This window comes from Stegodyphus dumicola, chromosome 2 (genome assembly GCF_044657685.1).
Source record: "Stegodyphus dumicola isolate Sdum_Otavi_A_Nest chromosome 2, ASM4465768v1".
Taxonomy (NCBI): Eukaryota; Metazoa; Arthropoda; class Arachnida; order Araneae; family Eresidae; genus Stegodyphus; species Stegodyphus dumicola.
The window spans coordinates 273,595,337-273,617,481 of NC_140769.1; the positions used below are offsets into that span (position 1 = coordinate 273,595,337).

The 22,145-nt window shown below is 37.5% G+C and overlaps 1 protein-coding gene across 3 annotated transcripts in view; it reads left to right on the top strand.

Annotated features, from left to right (window-relative positions):
- LOC118199251 (uncharacterized) overlaps positions 1-19,045 on the top strand; it is a 134,869-nt gene extending 115,824 nt beyond the window's left edge. For all 3 annotated transcript variants that reach the window (XM_085812166.1, XM_085812165.1, XM_085812167.1), the window contains exon 5: positions 16,111-19,045. In XM_085812166.1, the coding sequence (XP_085668292.1) occupies positions 16,111-16,391 (281 nt within the window). In that variant the 3' untranslated portion in view covers positions 16,392-19,045. The remainder of the gene's footprint in view (positions 1-16,110) is intronic.
- The last annotated feature ends 3,100 nt before the right edge of the window (positions 19,046-22,145 follow it).

Genomic DNA, 22,145 nt, shown 5'->3' on the forward strand with positions numbered 1-22,145 from the left:
CTTGCTCATGGAGGAGAGCAGACTGATCGGCCGGTAAGCAGTGGGGTCGGATGCTGGTTTCCCCGGTTTAAGGATGGGTACAATTTTTGCCGTTTTCCAGGCCTGTGGGAAATGCTGTAGTTGCATGATCCTGGTGAATATCTTCGCCAGGATGAAGATGATCTTAAGTGGCATTTTCTTTAGCATATAGTTGGTGACCCCATCCAAACCAGGGCTTTTCCGCTTCTTGAGTTTATTGACACAGTCAAGGACCTCCGAAGGCATAACCGGAGGGATGTTGTTTATGTTTGTATTTGTTGTGATATTGTTGTGAAATGTATAAACAATTTTTTCTGTTGGAATGTCATGTATGTTGTTCGTGCAAAACTGAGATTCCAGTTGCATTGCTAACAGTTCTGCTTTCTCAGTTTCGGTGTAATGAATCCTCGTGGGGCCTTTAAGGGGCGGAATTTTGTTGCAGCATTTTGTATACCTAGAAACAGCTTTCCACAGGGAGTTATCGTCCGTGGAATATGAGTTAAGGTAGCTGGTCCAGCGTTGTTGTGCTTGCACGCGTGTAAGAGACTTGACTGCATTGGCAAGGCGATTGAAAAGGGTTTTGTCTTCATGACATCTGGTTTTTTGGAAGAGCCTCCGCGCAGCATTTCTCCGTTTAATGAGTGCTTGAAGATCACAGCTTCTTGTATATGCCCTTCTATGAATTTCGACTTTTGCCTTTTCGTGAGCTTCTTTGATCTTTTCTGTGAGCTCCTGAATGAAACTATCAATGTCATCCCCAGTCTGTATCGTAGGGAGTGTATAATGTATGTTGTTGAGAGCTTTGGCAAAAATATGCCAGTCTGTTTTAAAGGCTCTTGTGTCTGCTGTGGTATACCTACTAATGTCCAGAATCATCTTAACCGGATTGTGATCCGATGACAGTTCGTCCAGCACGGAAATATCCAGTGGAACACTGGTATTTCCGAGCAGGAAGAAGTCAAGGATCCCGGTGGACCTAGTGGTGTACCGTGTTGGGGTTTTCGGAGCTGCTATGTGTAATCCAGCCGATTGGGCTAAGTTGAAAATTACACGTCCAGTGTCGTTTGAATTATAGCAGTTCCACGCGGGGTGTCGTGCATTTAGGTCTCCACCTAGGATAATGTGTTTACCTAGACTCAGTAATATTTGTAAATCAGCCAGGACTGCAGAAACAAGACGTCCTGGGGGAATGTAAGTGGAGACAAGAATGTATGTTGTGGAAGTGTTTGTTGTGAGTGAAATTGCAGAGGCCTCCACGACCGAAAGCTGCGGTACTGTGACTGGAAGATGTGGGATGCAGCGTTTAATCAGGAGCGCTGTTCCACCTCCTCTTGGGCGGGAGATTACCGGATCTCTGTTTGACCTATGGACAACATAGTTTGGTACATAGATAGGAATGGCTGGGCCAAGCTTGTGTTCTTGTAGGAACATAACGTCAGGAGTGTACTCATTTATAAAATCTCTTAGCTCATGAATTCTATGAGATAATCCATTTGCGTTCCATGTAATTATGTTTAGCACAGACTTCAAACTATACATTATTTGCAGTATTTATAGATCCAAAAAGTTCTTCAAATAGTTCAAATAGAATAAATAATTTATCTACAGTATTTTGAGTAGCCTGTAGTTCAGGCATTTTTTTCGTGATCTTACGTATAACAGTGACAAAAGAGATTCCATTGAACATATTGATAATATCCTTAATTAATTTGGACATTTCAAAAAGGCCAGACAGGCCCACATCGTTCGTGTTAACTGGCTTCTCAGATTTACTCGCCATTTGTACAGTATTTTCTTTTTTAGCTACCTCAACCGTGCTCTGGGGAGTTTTCCCGCTTACAATATTAGCAAAGGAAATTCCGGGTTTTAAATGGCTTTCTTTAACAAGTACTTCTTTTTTGTTTTGCGGTCTGGCACCCTGAGGAGCTGGGAATTTAGGGCATCCGCGATAATTCGCAGGATGTCCTGCCTGCCCACAATTACAGCATTTAACATCAGCAATAAATTTGCTGGTACACTCCTCAGTTTTGTGGGTGCCAGCGCATTTAACACAACGGGGTCTTAATTTGCAATTTTCAGATGAATGATGGAAGTGCTGGCAATTATGACATTGCACAACACTCCCATTCACTCTATAAGGTTGAATGCTTACATAGAAATTCAATAACTTAGTAATATAAATTTTATCAATTTCTGGGGTACGTTCAATGTGAATTTGGAACAAGGGCATGGGGACTCTTGTCCTAATTCTGTGCATTTGTGCCACCTTTCGTACTTTATAACCCAATTGGGTCAATTCCTCATGCACATCTTCCGGAGCACAGTCGATCGGAAGGCCTCTGATGACCACTTTGAGTGGCCTATCAAACTTAGAAAGTATGATATAGTGATCTACTTTCTTTTCATCGAGAAATTTGGAGATTTTGCGATGGTCATCTTCAGTCTCCGGGAAGATTTTGAGGAAGTCCCCCTGCACCTTGCCCGCAAATTCACATTTAACATTATCCCGCAACACCTTCATAAATTCATTAAACTTTATATCTGGCTTCACCATAATGGGTTTGGGTTTTGAAATTTTCGCGACAACACTTTCCATTACCACATCGTCAATATCATCATCTGGTTTGCTATTAGTATCCTGAGTGCTCAATTTTTCAAATTTATTAGCCAGTGGCAAATCGGCGTTACATTTGATTATCTTGCTAGGGCGCGCAGTGGTTTTCGGCAGAATGAAACCATCTGCGTCCCTATCATCATTAATTGAACGCTTAGCAAATTTTTTCGAAGGGCGCTTAGGCCTAGGTTTGGGTGTCTCAGCCGGATTACAATCATTAGTACCATTAGGCTTAACATTAACATTATCATTACTAGTACTTAAATCATTTGCAACAGAACACAGGTTTTTCATTAACACATTTTTACAAGCACTTTTAACACTATCAGAATTTAAATTACAACCAAGGGCAGAAGCAGCACTTTGGCACTTACCTTCTAGGCTGGATCTCAGCGTTGCTCCAGTTAGTTGATCCTTGTCCAGAGTCTGTCGGATGCGTTTCACAACCTCTTCATCTGTCATCTGGTTTAGAATATTTTTACACGAGTCTCCCCGCGCAATGAGGTCCGTGTTGATTTTTGCCACCATCTCCACTCCGCGACAAAAATCGTCGTAGTTCCAATTTTCCTTAGCGAAGAGTTCCTGCCAGTCCAGGTCGAGTATCCTATTTCCATAATCCATAACATCGGCGGCGAGTCCACACAGTATCCCAGTAGCAATTTTCTTATCCATTTTTTCCTTAACCGGTAGCGGCGGGAAGTCACTGCCCACCATGTCGGTCGAAAATACACTATCACCACACACGAGCGATCTTCTAAAAAATTCACAAATATCACAAGCGAAGCACTACACTAGAACCGAGAAATACACATTGAGCACAAATAAACTTGTAATCCAATATGAGATCACGATAAAGATGGGTAACTGCCAAAAAAACACAAAACCATCCAAGATGGCGGCGAAAATGGCGCAGGCAAGCACGAGGTAATCCACGGAGCGCACAAAAACACGTCTCTCCAAGTCACCAGCCGAATCATCAATCACTTAACGCAGCAGCCGGCTGAAACTACAACACCTAAAACTCAGACACCACCACCCATCTTCATTAAACCGCGTGCTGATTGGTTCTTTTTACTGAATCAGCTACGCAGACACGCACCGACTGTCCAATCCAAACAAGACATTGAATTTCTACGCCTCACCACCACTAACGAAACAGATTATCGGACAGTCGTTAGATTTCTCACCGAAAACAACATTCAATTTAAGTCACACACACTAAAATCTGACAGACTAATAACTCTCTGTGGAAAGCTGTTTCTAGGTATACAAAATGCTGCAACAAAATTCCGCCCCTTAAAGGCCCCACGAGGATTCATTACACCGAAACTGAGAAAGCAGAACTGTTAGCACTGTTAGAACTGGAATCTCAGTTTTGCACGAACAACATACATGACATTCCAACAGAAAACATTGTTTACACATTTCATAACAATATTACAACAAATACAAACATAAACAACATCCCTCCGGTTATGCCTTCAGAGGTCCTTGATTGTGTCAATAAACTCAAGAAGCGGGAAAGCCCTGGTTTGGATGGGGTCACCAACTATATGCTAAAGAAAATGCCACTTAAGATCATCTTCATCCTGGCGAAGATATTCACCAGGATCATGCAATTACAGCATTTCCCACAGGCCTGGAAAACGGCAAAAATTGTACCCATCCTGAAACCGGGGAAACCAGCATCCGACCCCACTGCTTACCGGCCGATCAGTCTGCTCTCCTCCATGAGCAAGGTCTACGAGGCTATGCTTCTCACAAGAATAAATCATCACCTGGAGCAACACAACATCTTAATCCCAAGCCAATTCGGTTTCCGGAAAGGCTTGGGAACCACGAACCAGCTCTACAGGGTAGTTGAGCTTATATCGGACGGTCTGCACAAGAGGAGAGTTACTGGCGGTCTGTTTATTGACATAGCCAAGGCCTTTGATCGGGTCTGGCTGGAGGCACTAGTTTACAAAATACACAATCTGGGCTTCCCAGATTACATCACAAACATCACTAAATCCTACCTAACAGGTAGAAACTTTGTCGTTCACGTCTCAGGAACAAATTCTAATCTACACCCCATAAGGGCAGGGGTCCCTTTTAGGGCCCACCTACTTTAATATTTACGTGAACGATATCCCTACAACTCAGGACACAACACTGGCTATGTATGCTGACGACACAGCAATCCTCACACAAAGTGCATTTGCTGGTTCAGCTATACAACATCTACAAAATTACATACATGCACTGGAGACTTGGCTCACTCAATGGAAGATTAAGGTCAACATAGATAAAACTCAAGCCATTCTGTTTACCAGGAAGAAGAAGTTCAAAAAAAACCTGGTAATGTACGGCAGCTCCATCCCCTGGGCCCAGCAAGTCCCTTATCTTGGGGTGATCCTCAATAAAACTCTGTCATGGAACCCACACATCACAAATATTATTAATAAGTTTCGAGCCCGTAAAGCTCAACTCTTCCCCTTAATTGCTCGAAACAGTGTTTTGACTATAGATAACAAGTTACTCATTTATAAATCCATTTTGCGTCCATTACTATGCTATGCATGTCCTGTATGGGCGTACTCATGTAACAGGTATCGGGGCAAGCTACAAATTGCCCAAAATTCCACTCTCAGACAAATTGCCAATGTACCATGGTACGTGAGGAATAATAAAATTCATGAGGAACTGGGCGTGCGCCCGCTTAAATCTGTATACTACAAAATTGCAAAACGATTTCATAGCAGGCAGCTAGAGATTGGAAACCCTGCCATTAAGATACCTGAGTACGACCCATACAATCTGGACAACAAACACAGGCCTTTGGCCATATTAAATGAATGGATCATGTAATGGCATAGCATAGTAATGGTTTCTCTGCTTTATATAATTATTGTCTTCTTAGCAACACCTTCAGTATGTATATTTATTTTATTATTGTTATTGTACTCTCATGTATGTATATAAATTTGTATATATTTATTTGCCAAGGGCTGGCATCATTTTGGGCACTGCCTTGTGTTTCACATCTTTGTTTCTAGGATTTCTCATCACTCGACAGCTTTCTGGCTTTCTGGTAATATATAAAAAAAAAATCCCTAAAATCCACCAAAAAAAAATTAAAAAATTCAAAATATACTTAAAAATGTTAAAAAAAAAAAAAAAAAAAAAAAAAACTTGATTAGACTAATATGTATAAACTTAATGAAAAGCAGCAATTCGAAACTTCTAAATATATTCTACATGGGGTAGGGCCTTCGGCACAGGTACCCTGGTGTACCAAGGCACCGTTCCACTGAGGTTCTCATCTGACAGACCACTCAAAGTGGTCATTAGGGGATTACCCTCCAACACACCGATCAACGTTGTGCAGACTGCGGTCGAAGTACTTGGTTTTAAAATCCATAAGATATCGCAGCTGAAAAAATTCAAGACAAAAATGCCGATGCCACTCTTCTATCTCCAGATACATAACAGCCTCAAAGCATCGGAAATATATTCAGTCACCGAACTCCTTGGCACAGAAGTGGTGATGGAACACTTCAAAGGGCAGAAAGGTCTCTCCCAATGCTGGCGTTGCCAGGGATTCTTTCATTCTTCGGAGGTCTGCACGTTACCCCAACGATGTGTTAGATGCGCTGGTCCGCATCAGGCGAAAGAATGCACCAAGCCCTTCGAAGAACCCAACAAATGTGCCAACTGTTCCGGGAGCCACGCAGCAAACTGGAGATCCTGTCCAAGATTCCCTGGATCCAAAAATCGTCAACCACCAAAGCCAAGTACAAAACCCAGTCAGACCGTTGGCAACACGAACAAATTTAATATACAACACAATTCATTTCCAACACTGCCGGCTGCACACACTCCCAGTGCAAATAATACTCGTCCTGGAGTATCCTACTCTGCTGCCCTTACGGGTATGCAACAGACTGCACCCCCACTTATTCCAAATTTATCGGTCCCCACTGGAGTAAATTCGAATCTAAATTGCACCGAAATCCTTTTGGCTATAATCCAAATTTCTAACCAGCCTGGTATTGACCAGAGCAAATTACTTTTGGCATTCAAAAACGCCTTACCGCAGCTCAGAGTGGCTCCATCTGGTGCTGACACGGCCTACTACATCTTTGAGAGCTATGTCACTCTCCAATTCTCTGATTCCCACATCCATTAAAATTCAATACTTTGAAAGGGTTGAAAAATCTTAAACTATGCACCTGGAATGCAAATGGCATTCTTTCCAAATTTCATGAGTTTAGAGACTATGTAGAAGAGAAGGATTTTGATATCATTTTTGTCCAAGAGACCAAACTCCAGCCAGGGAGAGCTCCCAAGCTTGTAAATTATGCACTTTATAAAAATGACAGGCAAGCTTCGAATACACGTGATGTTTATCATGGTGGCACTTGTATTTACATAAAAAATTCAATCCCGCATCGCAGCATTGACACTCCGAGTATGAGTAAACTCGAAGTAACAATTATCGAAATTTTTATTCAAAATTCGCCATCCCTAGTCATGATCTCTGCCTATCTTCCACCAGGTGGAAATTTTCCTGTGGTCGATTTTAATAAACTGCTCAATTTTTCAAATAATCTTATCATAGCTGGTGATTTAAATTGTCACCACCGGCATTAACGTTGCCATAGATCAAACCCTGCTGGTCGTGGCCTCCTAAAATGGGCTCAGTGCGCCCAAATTAAAATCATTGCGCCGGATTCCCCCACTAGATATGGTTCACGGGGTGCCCCCTCTTTTATAGATTTGGCACTCTTTAGAAACATCCCTTTTGGATATCAAGTGACTGTTGAAAATTGTTTATCATCAGATCACAACCCCGTAACCATCGACCTTAGCTGTACTATTTTTACTCAAAATTTTCCGGCACTCGTCTCTACAAATTGGGACAATTTTCGCTTTAAATTAAATTCTAAAAGCATACCCTCCCTCGAAATTAAATCCAGCCATGATATTGACAAAGCAGTAGATCAATTAACGAACACCCTAACTGATACTTATAAAGAAGTATCAAAACCCACCCTCAGACCCAATTTTCGTAAAATACCTCAAGAAATTAAACTCAAAATTAAAGAAAAGAATAAAATACGGAGACTTTGGCAAAGAAATAGAAATCCTGGCTTAAAAATTCAACTCCGTACTCTCCAAAATGAGATCAAGGCATCATGTGACCAGTTCTTCCAATCACAATACACGAATTACATTCAGTCCTTAACGACCAATGATAACAGTCTTTGGCGCGCATCAGCCCGCCTACGCAAACACAAATCTAACATTCCGTCCTTAGCTACGGACGCAGCGGTGGCTCACACAGACGCTGAGAAATCCGAATTAATTGCGGATTCTCTTCAAACTCAATTTACACCACATAATGAAGGAATTTTTGCGAACAGCGCAAGTTCTTTCCCACAAGATGTTGAACGTTTCCTCTCCTCGCCTTTCGCGAAAGATATACACTATACATCCATGAGCGAGGTAAGTGAATACATTACCAAGCTCAAACCCAAAAAAGCCCCTGGTATGGACTCTATTTCTAATCGTATGATTAAAAATTTACCCACCAACTATCTATTTTTCTTAGTAATGCTTATAAATTTTATGATACAGCATTGCTATTTTCCTCAAAGCTGGAAACAAGCACTTATTGTGCCTATTCCAAAACCAGGCCAAAGCCTTTCTAACCCTCAAAATTATCGACCTATCAGCCTCCTATCCTCGTTATCTAAGATATACGAGTTTGTGTTACTTAAACGCCTGAATGATTTTCTCCGAAATCACAACGTTCTGATTGATGAACAATTTGGATTTCGAGCAAAACACTGCACCACGCACCAGCTGCTGAGGACAGTGGAGTTCATTCACGAAGGGTTTCGTAACAAAATGCTTACTGGCGCTTTATTTCTTGACATAGCCAAAGCATTTGATAGGACTTGGCATATAGGAATTATTATCAAGCTCATACGACTTGACGTTTCGGCCCATTTAATTCATATAATTAATTCGTACCTCACTAATAGATCTTTTTCTGTACGAGTTAATTCTTTCATTTCGGCACCCCGTCCCATACTCAGCGGCTTCCCCCAAGGGTCACTTTTAGGCCCAATTTTGTTCAACATTTTTATAAATGACATACCAAAATCACCTAGTATCACTCTTGCACTTTATGCAGATGATACGGCCATCCTAGCTCAACACAAACGCCTTGAAAACTTGGTCCAAACCATTCAGAGTTATCTCTCTAGCCTTCAGCACTGGCTCATCACTTGGAAAATCAAAATTAATGTTGCTAAATGTGCTGCTATGATATTCAAACGTAGCCCCCTCCCGTACCCTTCCATTAACTTAAAGTTTTTCGACGATTATGTTTCCTGGTCAAATTCTTACAAGTACCTAGGAGTTGTACTTGATTCTAAATTAACCTGGCGCCTTCACATTGAAAGTGTTCTCAATAAAGCGAAAGGTGCTAGAGCCCAACTTTACCCATTTTTAGCTCGGAAGAGCCAACTGTCAATTAAAAACAAAATTCTTCTCTATACATCAATTATAAGACCTGTCTTCATGTATGCATGTACAATCTGGGGTACTGCTGCAAAAACTCATGTCAAGAAACTTCAATCTTTTCAAAGTAAGACCCTACGTATGGCCCTGAATGCAGCCTGGTACGTCCGTACAGATGTGATTCATTCGGACCTAAACATTAAACCTGTAGATTACCATATTGAAAAGCTTAGTCAAAATTTATTCCTCAAAATTGAACAGATTGATAACCGAGCACTTCAGCGGATTCCAGCATACGATCCTGCTATTCGCAGCTCACAGAAGAGACCGAGAGCCGTGATTGGCCGAGAGTTCGGCATCTACCCTCCATCCAAAAGGGCAAGACACGCCCTCTCAACATCAGTTGAGTTCACATTCGTCTCCTGACTTCCGAGCGTGAAGGTGCTCCGTCCCCTCGCTCGTCTCGTGGAGTTACTAGGACTAACACGTGGCAGCTTTGGTATCGACGAAGCAATTGTGCCATATTTGCTTATCGCACAGAATCACTCTGTGCAAATAATTTCTTGTGATTAACAAGAAATATCTTAGAATTTTGGTCGTTCTGCAACCAGAGTACCCTCCAAGCTTGCGTGTCGGCGCTTGACAGAGGCACTGGTTGTATTCATCGGAGATTCCACCTATTGCACACCCGGCGCGGTGCGGGCAAAGTGGCTCTTCGATTTTTTGTTTTTTTTTTCTCCTGTTCCTGCGGTCGATACTCTCTTTGAGTATTACATGATACACAATGACAGATCATTTTAAGAATTCTGCTGCAATTCCACCAGATATCAGCCCAGAAAAGAATAGAGAAAAAATGTCGCACTCACCACCTAGCTCACCAATTTCAAAGATCATTGCTTATCCGGAAGAAAGAAAAAAGCTTTTCCAAAATGAAGCAGAAACTGATCAGTTCATCACGTATCTGGAAAAACAATTACACATCCTCTCCACTGTTGAGGAATGCGCTAGACTCTCTGCACTAGCTCAAGACATATTAACTAGTGAAACAATTACTTATCATGCTTCACATAGACTGCAACACTTCCTAATATGCATCTTAAACAAAACACGTGTATTAGAAGAAAACCAAGCAATTACTGAAATTGAATATCGTGACCAAAAAATTAAAGAATTAGAACAAAAAGTCGACCACTTAATGAACGTCTTACATGGAGAACCATATAAGGAGCAACGTAAAAGACATAGGCGCCGTTCTTCGGCTTCTACAAACTCCGACACAGAACAACTTGAACCTGCCATTAAAACCGCTAACAGATACAGTGGACTAGAAACAGAAATGAGCGAAATTAATATAAACAACAATGAGGAAAAAATGGATAATGAAAGTGAGGGTACACATAATCCGGCGGCCCCTGAGCCCTCGAACAGTAGAAAAATCAGAGTCCCGCCAATTATTATAGATGATGTCCCTCAAGCTGATAAATTCCTGGCTGAGCTTAGTGTTCAAACAGGGAAAACAATTACAGGCCAATTAAAAGGCACCAAATTGCATGTGACTCTCCCTGATGCAGATGCTCACAGATATGTGAGAGAAGTCATTAAGGAGAAAAAGTTAAAATCACACACTTACCAACTTCAAGATGAAAAGGTTTTAAAAATTGTCATACGAGGACTTCCTGTTACTATGGACCATCAGTACATAGTACAAGAATTAAGAAATCAAGGATATGGAGCTACCTATATATCTAATCTTAGAAATAGACGTGAGAACAAACCAATGCCGCTCTTTCTAGTGCATTTGCCAAGAAACGAGCAAAACAAAACCATTTACAACCTCACTTACATTGGCTATCTCAGAGTTACCGTAGAGGCACTTAAAAGAAAACCAGGACCTCCACAGTGCTATAGGTGCCAGGGGTTCTTCCACAACTCATTATTATGTACAAGAGAATGGGTGTGTGTGAGATGTGGGGGCCCACATCGATCGACGTCCGGCGAATGTAAACTAAAACCAGAAGAACCTGCAAGGTGCTGTCACTGCGGGGGACCACATCCTGCGTCCTTTTCCGGTTGCCCGGCTATACCAAAGACAAAAAGGAAAACTGACAATTTCATCCCAAGCCAGCCGCCTGCCAATAACCCCTGGACAAGCAATTCAGAAAATTTCCCGCCACTCACAGAACCAGCTGCTGCAGCCCAGACAGAAACCTCAGAGACAATGCAAAGCTCTGATGACCTCTTCAGTCTCCAATCGCTAAAAGTCATATGGAATGACATCAAAAACGGAATAAAACAATCAAACAAAAAACTTCAATATTTGACAAAATAGAAATAATAGTAGACATTATTGAAAAAATCACTAGTCACATTTAACTCTCCAGCAGCAAATAATAACAGATACTACAGCATTCTCACTTGGAATGCCAATGGACTCCAGAAAAGATGAATTAAGCGATCTCATATTAGAATTCGAGCCGGATGTTATTTTAGTGCAGGAAACTCATCTCAAGCCAGCCAGGACGGTCCTCTTTCCAAATTACTTTGCCTACAGATGTGATAGACTCTCAGGACGAGGCGGCGGGGTCATCACGTATGTTAAAAGCAGTATCTCACACTTCCACAAGCCAGTGCTCACAAACAGCTTTGAAAACGTCAACGTCATTATCACAATTGACAATACCTCATTTGCAATTACCAATATTTACATACCACCCACAAATCACCTTAACATTACAGAACTCAATAGCCTGATCACTATACACCCCAAATCAATAGCAGGAGGTGACTATAATGCAAAGCACCCTAGCTGGAATCCTGGACGAGCAAACAGAAACGGCAACTTACTTTTTGATCTCATTAATCAAAATCATTACTCACTGATAGCACCAGAAGAACCCACGCATTTCTCCCTAAACAGATCTACAATTATTGATTTCTTCATCGCAAGGGATTTTCCATACCAGCATGAAATTACCTCAATCCCAGCACTTTCTTCAGATCACAATCCAGTATTACTGAAAATTTTTACAAATGCTAGCCCTCCTTCACTACTACGCTCAATTGGTGTTACAAACTGGCCCAAATTTACTAATATTATTTCCAGTACAGTCCCAGGCAACCCCCTCATTAATAATAAAGAGGATATTGATAAGGAAATTGAACAATTCACCAATCAGATCAAAGCAGCCATTAATGACGCTACTAATACATTCTATGTCAACAGACGTTTCCAACCCCTTCCACGCAACATAAGGGAGCAGATTATCATAAAAAATAGAGTACGCAAATTCTGGCAAAACACCCGAGACCCTCAGGCCAAACGCAGACTAAATTCACTCCAAAGCAGTATAAAAAGAGCAATCAAGGAGTACAAAAGCAGCAAATGGACAAATTTTCTAAATACACTATCCACTGAAGATAACTCACTGTACGACATCTCCCGTAATCTCAAAAACTCTTATAAGCAAATCCCCCCCTTACATGGACCGTCGGGAATGGTTTACTCTGATCTTGACAAAGCCAACACAATAGCAGATGTCATTCAAGACTCTTTTACACCAAATCCAGTCCCTTATGACAATGATCATATTGATCACGTCAACACAGTGGTTGATAGCTATCTTGGCATTCCAGCTCCACTAAATTTCACCTTTCTTGCCACACCAACACTTGTTGCACAATTTATCAGTGCACTTAAAAATAAGAAAGCCTCTGGCCAAGACAGGATCCCAAATAAGGCATTAAAAAATCTCCCCATAAATGGAATTACATACATTACTAAACTCATCAATGCCATTATCAAATACTCATATTTCCCATCAGCCTGGAAAAATGCATCTATCATAGTATTCCCAAAACCCAAACAGAATAATACATTTCCACAGAACTACAGGCCAATAAGCCTGCTTAGCAGCCTATCTAAAATCACGGAAAAAATTATTTTGTATTTCATTCACAAAAACATTCCAGTCAGCCATTACACACCCTCAGAACAGTTTGGTTTTCGTCATTCACACAGCACTACACATCAGCTTCTAAGAGTCATCAATTACATTACAGATGGTTACAATGCCAAAATCCCCACAGGAGCAATTTTCTTAGACGTGTCAAAAGCATTTGACAGAGTATGGCATAAAGGACTCATCTACAAACTTATCAAGTTGGACTTCCCAGATCATCTTATTCGACTTATAGCTTCATATCTTAGTAATCGCACATTTACCATCAAAATTCGCAATACGCACTCCTCCATACGACCCATTACAGCTGGCGTCCCCCAGGGAGCAGTTCTTTCCCCCCTACTCTATAATATCTATACATATGACATACCCAAAGATGACACTATCACACTAGCACTGTTCGCCGATGATACGGCCATTCTCACGAGGGCAATACATACAAATCACATTCGACTTCAATTACAGCATTACCTCATAGCACTCGAGCACTGGTTCACACTTTGGAGAATAGCAATCAACACAAATAAATCAAAAGCAATCATCTTTCGTAAAGGTACCTCGAATTACACCCCAGCACCACCCCAAATTTTTGATGATGATATAGAATGGGTCTCCGAGGTGAAATACCTAGGGATCACTCTAGATAGCAAACTCACCTTTAGGCAACACTTCAGTGCTGTCACAGAAAAATTTAAAATGACAGCGGCCACTATGCGGCCTCTCTTAGGCAGACACAGTGTACTTTCCATATCCAACAAAGTCATACTTTACAAAATGATACTCAGACCTGCTCTACTCTATGCCTGCCCTATATGGGGACAAGCGGCAAAAATGCACATCAAAAAACTACAAATTCTTCAAAACAAAATGCTTCGTGAAATTGTAAATGCACCTTGGTTTATCCCAAATAACACCATTCACACAGATCTCAATATCAATACCATTGCAGAATATATACGCAAACTCTCCACCAACTTCTTTTAATCAGTCCAATTTCATCATAATCCAGAAATATCAAACCTTCGATATACTCCAATCCCTGTTGAAAAACACAGGTACCCAGCACATATACTTGCCCCATAACACAGGCTTTAATACTGACACCGTCACTACAGCTACCACTATACAAAAGCACTACATTACCTTTCACGTCACTGCTAGACTAGTGTGGCCCCGCCACCACCGCCTCGCCGGTTGAAGAACGGCTCACCTCAATTCTATGCTCAAACACCAGTCTCGGACCGCTCATTAACGAACTCTAACTCCTGATATTTTTAATATGAAACATAGTAAAAGAGCGCTTCGCGCTCTGACACTATTACAAAGCATATGATCTTCGTCGTTCGTCGTCAACATCAGTTCCAGCTCCCGCGCCATGAAGGAAGGACGTCTCTTCAGCGAGCTGCCATTTAATTGCTTATTACATCTTCTGCTACCACTATCAAGATCTTCAAGCAAAGTTATCAATCTGTTTACTTAAGAATCACATCTCCCGCAGATTTCAAATCTGCCTATGAATATTTTCATCGCGATCTCAATAATTATTTGCACTCCCCAACACAAGCCACATGCCAATGAGCCTATTAATCGTAAAATCTTTCCTATCCACTTTTTGCTTTAGTGTTTGTACTGTGTATAAAAAATTATAAAAAACCAAAAAAAGTATAAAATATAAAATACAAAAAAATTTTTAAAACCTAAAAACTTATAAAAAAATTATGAAACTTAAGTTTTTATTTTCTCATCTCCATCCCTAAACTTTCTCGAGCCTGTGGCTCCCTCTAGTGTGCATCAAGTAAATCACTTATGCCAAATTTTTCTTATTTCTGCTCGCTTTTAGTAATTCTGATGTGGAGGTAGATGGTTTTGAACCATAGGAACTCCGAAATTTTTAAATCATTGGCATTTTGGCTTTCCATTATTTGAAGTTCAGATTTTGAGCGTAATGTGCATTTGCCCCTCGCTCCCTATTTTAACTTCGCTAACATTTCTTTATGCTTGATCAGACAGCCTGGCTCAGTAAAAGTAGGCGGCCAGTGCAACTCTGATTAAAAATCTAGTTATAACCACGTGCAGTGCTGATAAGCACTACGTGTTTCTGTGACTCCTTCTCCTATTTTCTTCTTTCTATGTATTTCTTTCTCCTGATGAGGAGGGACCTTTAGCTGCCCTCGAAATCGATTGAGTGTTTCATTATACCTACGCTAAATATAAGGTTGTTTTTTACGATTTTGATTGTCACATTAGCGTGTTTCTCTTCTAGTCTAACATTGAGGAGTTGAAAATTTTGAGAACTAATGTTTAAAAAGCTACATGCGATTTTTACAGAATTTAGCAGTTTCGCATAATTTGAGTCGTAGCATCGAAGTATGGAAAAAAATGGCATATCATTTCAGAAAAAGTTCGATTTTGTGTCAAAATACCTGTATCAGAACAATGCTATATATAAATCTAATACATATCTTAACTCGAGCTTTCAAGACATGAAAAACGCAAGCTGAATTTCGTCAATAGTCCCAGTAGAACGGGAGATAAACTATTTTTTTTTTCTTGCGCAGTGTCCATAAATGATAAAATAAATCACTTTGTCTTAATTAAATTGCACACTATAGTAACTTTTTCATTCGTTATATTTTAAATCAAACAAACTTTGCAAACACGTAAATGAATTAACAAAATGCTTAATTTTATTTAGCTCAGAAGGGAAAACTAACCAACTAGATAACTGAAGTTCCGAAACTCCAGAATCATAATATTTCAAATTCCATTGTGTGTACTGATATTTACATGAAGTAAAAGAATTATAATAATTAGAATAATTAGAAAATTTAAGAGAATAATGAAGACTTTTTTTTTATTTTTCTTTCCCTAAGCGCATGTGCATTAAAGTAAACCATTATTTCTCTTTATCGGCCATTTCACATGCACTCATGTATACTGAATTGTGAATGATCTTGTACTTGAAACGAGTTTTACAGTAATGTTGACTTTTTATTCGCTTTACAGCTGAGTTTCCTGATCCTATCAAAGCAGCCATTGTCGCAAGTGCAGTGATAGTAACTGTCCTGCTGGGAGTAGTGTTGGCGTACTTCCCCAAGATGTCTTTGCAGAGATTTTTGGGTCAAAAAAGGAAAACAGCTTCACTCAGACTTTCTCACAGACATGCAAAAAAGAAACCATCTACCGTTTCGCTCATTTCCAACAAACCAGGACCAAGCCGGAGCGTCAGTTTTCAGACACCGTTGCCAAAGATTAAAGAAAATCCTAGCAGTGAATCGGAATTGTAAGATACTGTTATACATTAACACCTCGTTTTCATTGACTTGTGAATGCACTGAATAAACCTTGTGAATTTTCACCAATCATCTTTCACTTAAAAGTATTCTTCGAGCTTCTTGAAGAAACTTTCTTCTAAGAAAAAAGATTGTGCTCGACGTGTGTTCGAAGGTCGAAATTTAGAACTCTTTTTTTAAAAAAAAAAATTGTATCATTCTGATGCATTATTTAAGATTTATAATGAATCATCAAGGTAGCCAAGTGCTGGGTTTGCAGTTCTTACGTTTGGAAATTATATTACAAAAGTTGGAAATCCTACAAGGATACTGCTGACTTCAGTAGCTGGATAATTTACAGAACATTTAGTTTGATGTTATATATAAATTTTCGTCTGGATTTCCGAAGGAATTTTCAGTTTACAAATATTTCATATAGTTTTTATTCTGATTTCATGTCATGATTTTATTGAAAATATATGTATTCTCTTTTCGTTCCAAAAAAAATGGACATTTATTTTAAAATCTTTTGGTACATCGAAACATATGTATGTACGTTATTTTCTAGTGAAGAAAGAAAAGTGAGTTTTTTTAAAGGATCTCAGGTATTCTAAAATATATTTTTAAGTGAATGCATTTGAACAACTCTACAGTCGGAGTAATGACAGAAATTAAAATTTAAAAATATAGTTTTTAGCAGTGGTTAAAAGTACAGTAAAAGAAGAGAAAATTATTGATATAGCAAAATGAACTAAATTTATTGATGCAGTAACAAAGTAATTATGCTCAAACAGAAATAAAAGAATCGAAATCTCTGAGAATTAAGCTGCAGTTTTCATTAGGAAGTTAACCAAGGCGTTGGAGCAAGGAAAAGTAGCAAACAATTCAAATTATTAATGATGTATTTAAAGTGTCTAGAATCTTTTCTAACTCCATAAACACATATTAGAATTAACTGATAACTCGAAAACTCAGTAATAAAGATTGAATTCGCAATATTAGAGCAGTAGAATGACAGGAGCAATAACAGTACGATTAAAAAGTCAATACTATAGTAAGAAACCAAGATCAAACTGCAAAATATGTTGTTGACGCACAATAAGGACAATCGAAAATAATTAAGCATTTACTTATTTACTTGTGAAATATGATTTTAAAGGTAGAGTTATATCCATAAGCTTCGTCAAATATTTTAAAAGCACTTGAAACACCAGTAAAAAAAATTGATAATAACAGCACATAAATACGTTTTTCAAAGTGATACCTAGAATTAACAATTGAAAGTATAACTGAAAATCGGTGTTATTTCTCAAAATATGACTCAAATTCAGTAGTTTCCAATTAAAAAAAAAAATGCGAAATTTGACATACATTTTGATTTGACAGTGCCATCTGTTGGTGATTATATGAGCTAACATTTATATACTTAGACCATCTTCCCTAAAAAATGGCTACATCTGTGATAAGTCTTTAAGTGGAAACCACATTCCAATACGCCAGTTTGTTGACGTTATAGGATTTATCTAACTTTGTGGGATGCCTTCAATCAGAGAAAAATGGCAAGCTAATTTCCTTTCTTATGTCAGGAGCGGGAATGTAGCTCATTATAATAAGAATGCATGGGTGCATTGCTAGTTATTATCATAACTACGTATAATTTCTATTTATTATGTAAAGATCTCGAGAAATAGAACATTGGTAAATTTGTGAGGGTATCTTCAGCTGAAAAATATAACTTAATGGAAAGAGTTTTCCCATTAAGTAATTCTAGATATAATAAATTATAGATATATTAAATTGGAATAAATTCCAGTCTATTGATCATTTCAAAAAGAACTCTATTTTGCCAGAGTTTTGAATTTTATTTTATTTTTTCATTTTTGCCCCTGCATATCTCCATAAAATTCCGTACGTTTGTTCGAGGGGAAGCCATCTCCACGAACAACAACCTGGGATAAAATCAGGGCCGTTCCTAGCGGGGGGTAAGAGTACACGGGCTGCGCAAATTAGGGACGGCCATCTCGTGATACTACGGCTAAATATTTTAAGTTCATTAAATTCATTGTAAATAGTTGTCATACGTAAGTACTTTTTATACAATTTGTCATATGTAAGTACTTAATAAATATGAATAAAAAATTTATTAATCATTGATAATTTTTTTTTTAAATTTTGGGGGGGGGGGACAATCTTAGGAATGTACGCGGGCAGCCAATGGCCTAGGGGCGGCCCTGGATAAAATGAAGATTTTTAAAACAAATAGCATGAGGAAATGCTCTTAAGTGCAAAGTTTTCATGAATAATTTTAATTTTCGTGAAGAGTTTGCATATCTAGGGCCAATTGAAGTATTTTTTTTTAAACGTTGGCGCAAGAAAATAAGATACATCCAATCTAATTTTATAATTAAAATGCTGTACTTATTTGGCAAGATTTCAGAAATAACTAAAGTAGCACTCGGTATGTTTTTGCCAGCTTATTTTGCTTTAAAAAATTTATGAACTATTTTCATTTGCATATATCAATCATCTGATAACTGATAACATCTGATGTTCTCACGTAACTATATTTATCAGTATCTTTTATCAGAGTGTTTGTAAATACTGTCTGCTGTTACTCAGATATCAAATTATGACGTATTTTCGTAATAAAATTTCTCAATTTGTCACAATTTTCATATATATGATATTTTATAAATTTTGTTTTTACATTTGAATATATACTTCATTATTTTGTTCATGTTATCAGTCCTAGAATACATGCACTGATAATAATACTGTTCTTATTCTCAGTCAGGTAAAATCTTATCTGAGTTATCATGTAATATCTTACCTTTCGTTTCAGAATAGTTAGAAACGCATCTGTTTTATATGTAAATAATGCTTAAAATGAAGATAATTTTTAAATTATAATTTAATCACATTTTTTTTTAAATCAGCAAATGCTATTAATTTATGCGATTGAATGCATAATTTTTTTATTTCTGTGCAGAAACAAAATATGTGATTTGAAGAAAAATTAATACATTAAATACGCAAGCAGAGATAACATATATTTAAAATACAAGGTGGTTATAAAAATATCTTCCTAGCTATATTAGCGTATTATCCGCTCAACCAATCAAAATGAAATTTCGGATATTGTTACAATTAGTTAAACAATAGTGCTCTCACGGTTACAGTTACAGTGAGCCAATTTCGAAATTTTCTAAAGGCAACACCCGTTTTTTTTTCAAATAGATGAGCGCATTGAAAACCATAAACGGACGTTCGAACGCTACACATGTGACGAAAATTGTCGGTGTAAAACATTTGCAAAAAAGAGCATTGTAAAAGACCGGTGGCAACACAAGAGAGGAGAGCAAGAAAAACTTTTAAAGGAATTACAGTTTCCAACGTGCTCACCTTCTCATAAGATAACGCATTGCATGCGGGAAATTGGTGATCCCAATTATGAACGTAAAACATGGCAGGAGGAATCTGTATAACTTCACGTTTTAGACATCTTTTAATTATGAACAAATCTGGTGACTTTGACGTGTGCACCTTAGATTTCAGATAACTCCAGAACCAGAAATCCATCGGAGTGAGGTCCGGGAATCGTGATGGCCACGAACTTGCAATGTTACGGGAAATGACTCTTATCTTTAAACGTTGTACACGTTGAAATGGAGTTAATAGTATTATAAAAATGGCGTTAAAAGTGAATTTTAAGAAAAGGCAATTGATTCCTGGGCAACGTCAAAAGATATCACTGAATGACATTGAATATTATTTTATTAGAATCTGCTTTAATAAACTGAAATAGTAATTTATACTCGCAGTTATAGTGACCTGATATCCCGCCATTACTGTCACGCAAGAAAGATCATCAGAGGAGATAAAATGTTAAATATGGTTGCTATATGTGGATTAATATTATCAAGATAATTTAACGTGTAACAGTTTTGAAAGCAGTAGTATACATAAGAGGGGACTTCCAATCTGGTAACTTTAGTCTGCAATTTAATACCACAAAAAGTTCACGTTAAATTTTTTTTTAAATGAAAAATATATATATATATATATACTTGAGTATCTGATATATCTGAGTGAATATATATATAAATATTTCCTCCCCTTAACACCTGTTTTTGCTAATTTTTATTTATATGCGATATCCTATTTTTGCTATTTAATTTTTGAACAAGATTAAAATTCACTTCATTGCTGTTGAAGTATTAATTAATTTTGAATTATTAATTATTTTTATCAAAATTTGTTGAGAAAATGAACAAGATTCAATAATTTTAATTATGCACTTCATTTACTAATTTTTGTTTCTATCGTTGTAATAAATATAGGTATATATTTAAATACTATATTTTTAAATTTATTTTTATTTAAGAGCTTTGAAATAAAGCAAAATTTCAATTTTTCTTTTCATAAAAATTTTAGAGCAACAATTAAAAATCTTTTCCCTTACTTTTATTCGCAGAATTGGAAACATTGGATAATCTTTTAAGATTCGGAATCGAGAAAATTTAGGATTCATTCATATTTCAGCGTGATGTTTGTGCACATGATTATCCTGTTGTAGAAAAAATTTTTCTCTTTCTCTTTTCACAAGACCTCAAATCACACATGAAATTACAATGCAGATTTATAGTGAAGAATGAAACATCCAAACCAAAATTAAAATAGTGAAGCAATGATTCCAAATAATAAAATATATAGTTCTCAACTTTTTGTAAATAGTGTAAATATATTTAGACTCTTATAAGATTATAAATATTTAGACTATTAGACTTGAAAGCTAAGCTATGAAACTTTACAGCTTCAAAATAATACACAGGCGAAATTAAATAACTTCAGAACTAGAGATAGATGGCGCCACTATTTGAAAAAGTGAGATTTCGGAATTGGCATTGTGTTATAAAAAATATTAGATTAAAAATTGATTACCATTTTTACAATCAAAATTTACGTTAATTTAATTCTAAAATGTAGTGCGAAATTTGGGCCTGTTTAAGAGAGATCAATTTCTTTTATGTCTGTCTGATCTTATTTCACTTAGTTTTAACCTTAAATTAGGATTCCACTGTTAATATTTTTCTGTATTTATTTTTCAAATATAACATGGAAGAAAATCCTTGTTTACACGAATACGTTGGGTAAAAACGCAATAAAAATTTAATAGCTTTATTTGAAATGCCTTTAAATTCTTTTTTTCGGTTCAACCAAAAGTTAACAAGTGTGTTATTTTTGAAATCTTCAGTTAGAGTTCGATCATAGGAAAGGGCTATCAGTTTTTTTTTTTTTTTTTTTTTTTTTTTTTTTGTTTGTTTTGTTTTTTCCCCCACGAGATTTTTGAATTTACTAGTTAACGATATTTTTAACGTACCACTTATTTTTCTCTTGCGTACCACCGGTTGAGAATCGCTGGCTTATGGGATAAATCATATGACTAACTCAGAAGATATATCGGTCGAAGTAAGATTCTGATCGTCTATTTAATATCAATTATCAAGGTATAAGATATCAAATAGAAGCAAATTACGTCTTGATAACTCAAGATTGCCTTTTAAAGTATCTTAATTTTTTTTTAATTTTAAAATATTTAAATTTGGTATTAATATATTTTTATTTAATTTTAAATTAAAATTAACAGCATTTATATATATATATATATATATATTACTTTGCATTTCATGGAGATACAGATGTGAAACGTCGATCTGTTGATACTTCTTTCAGTTGCTGCTTAACAAAAACTAAAGAACTATACACTAT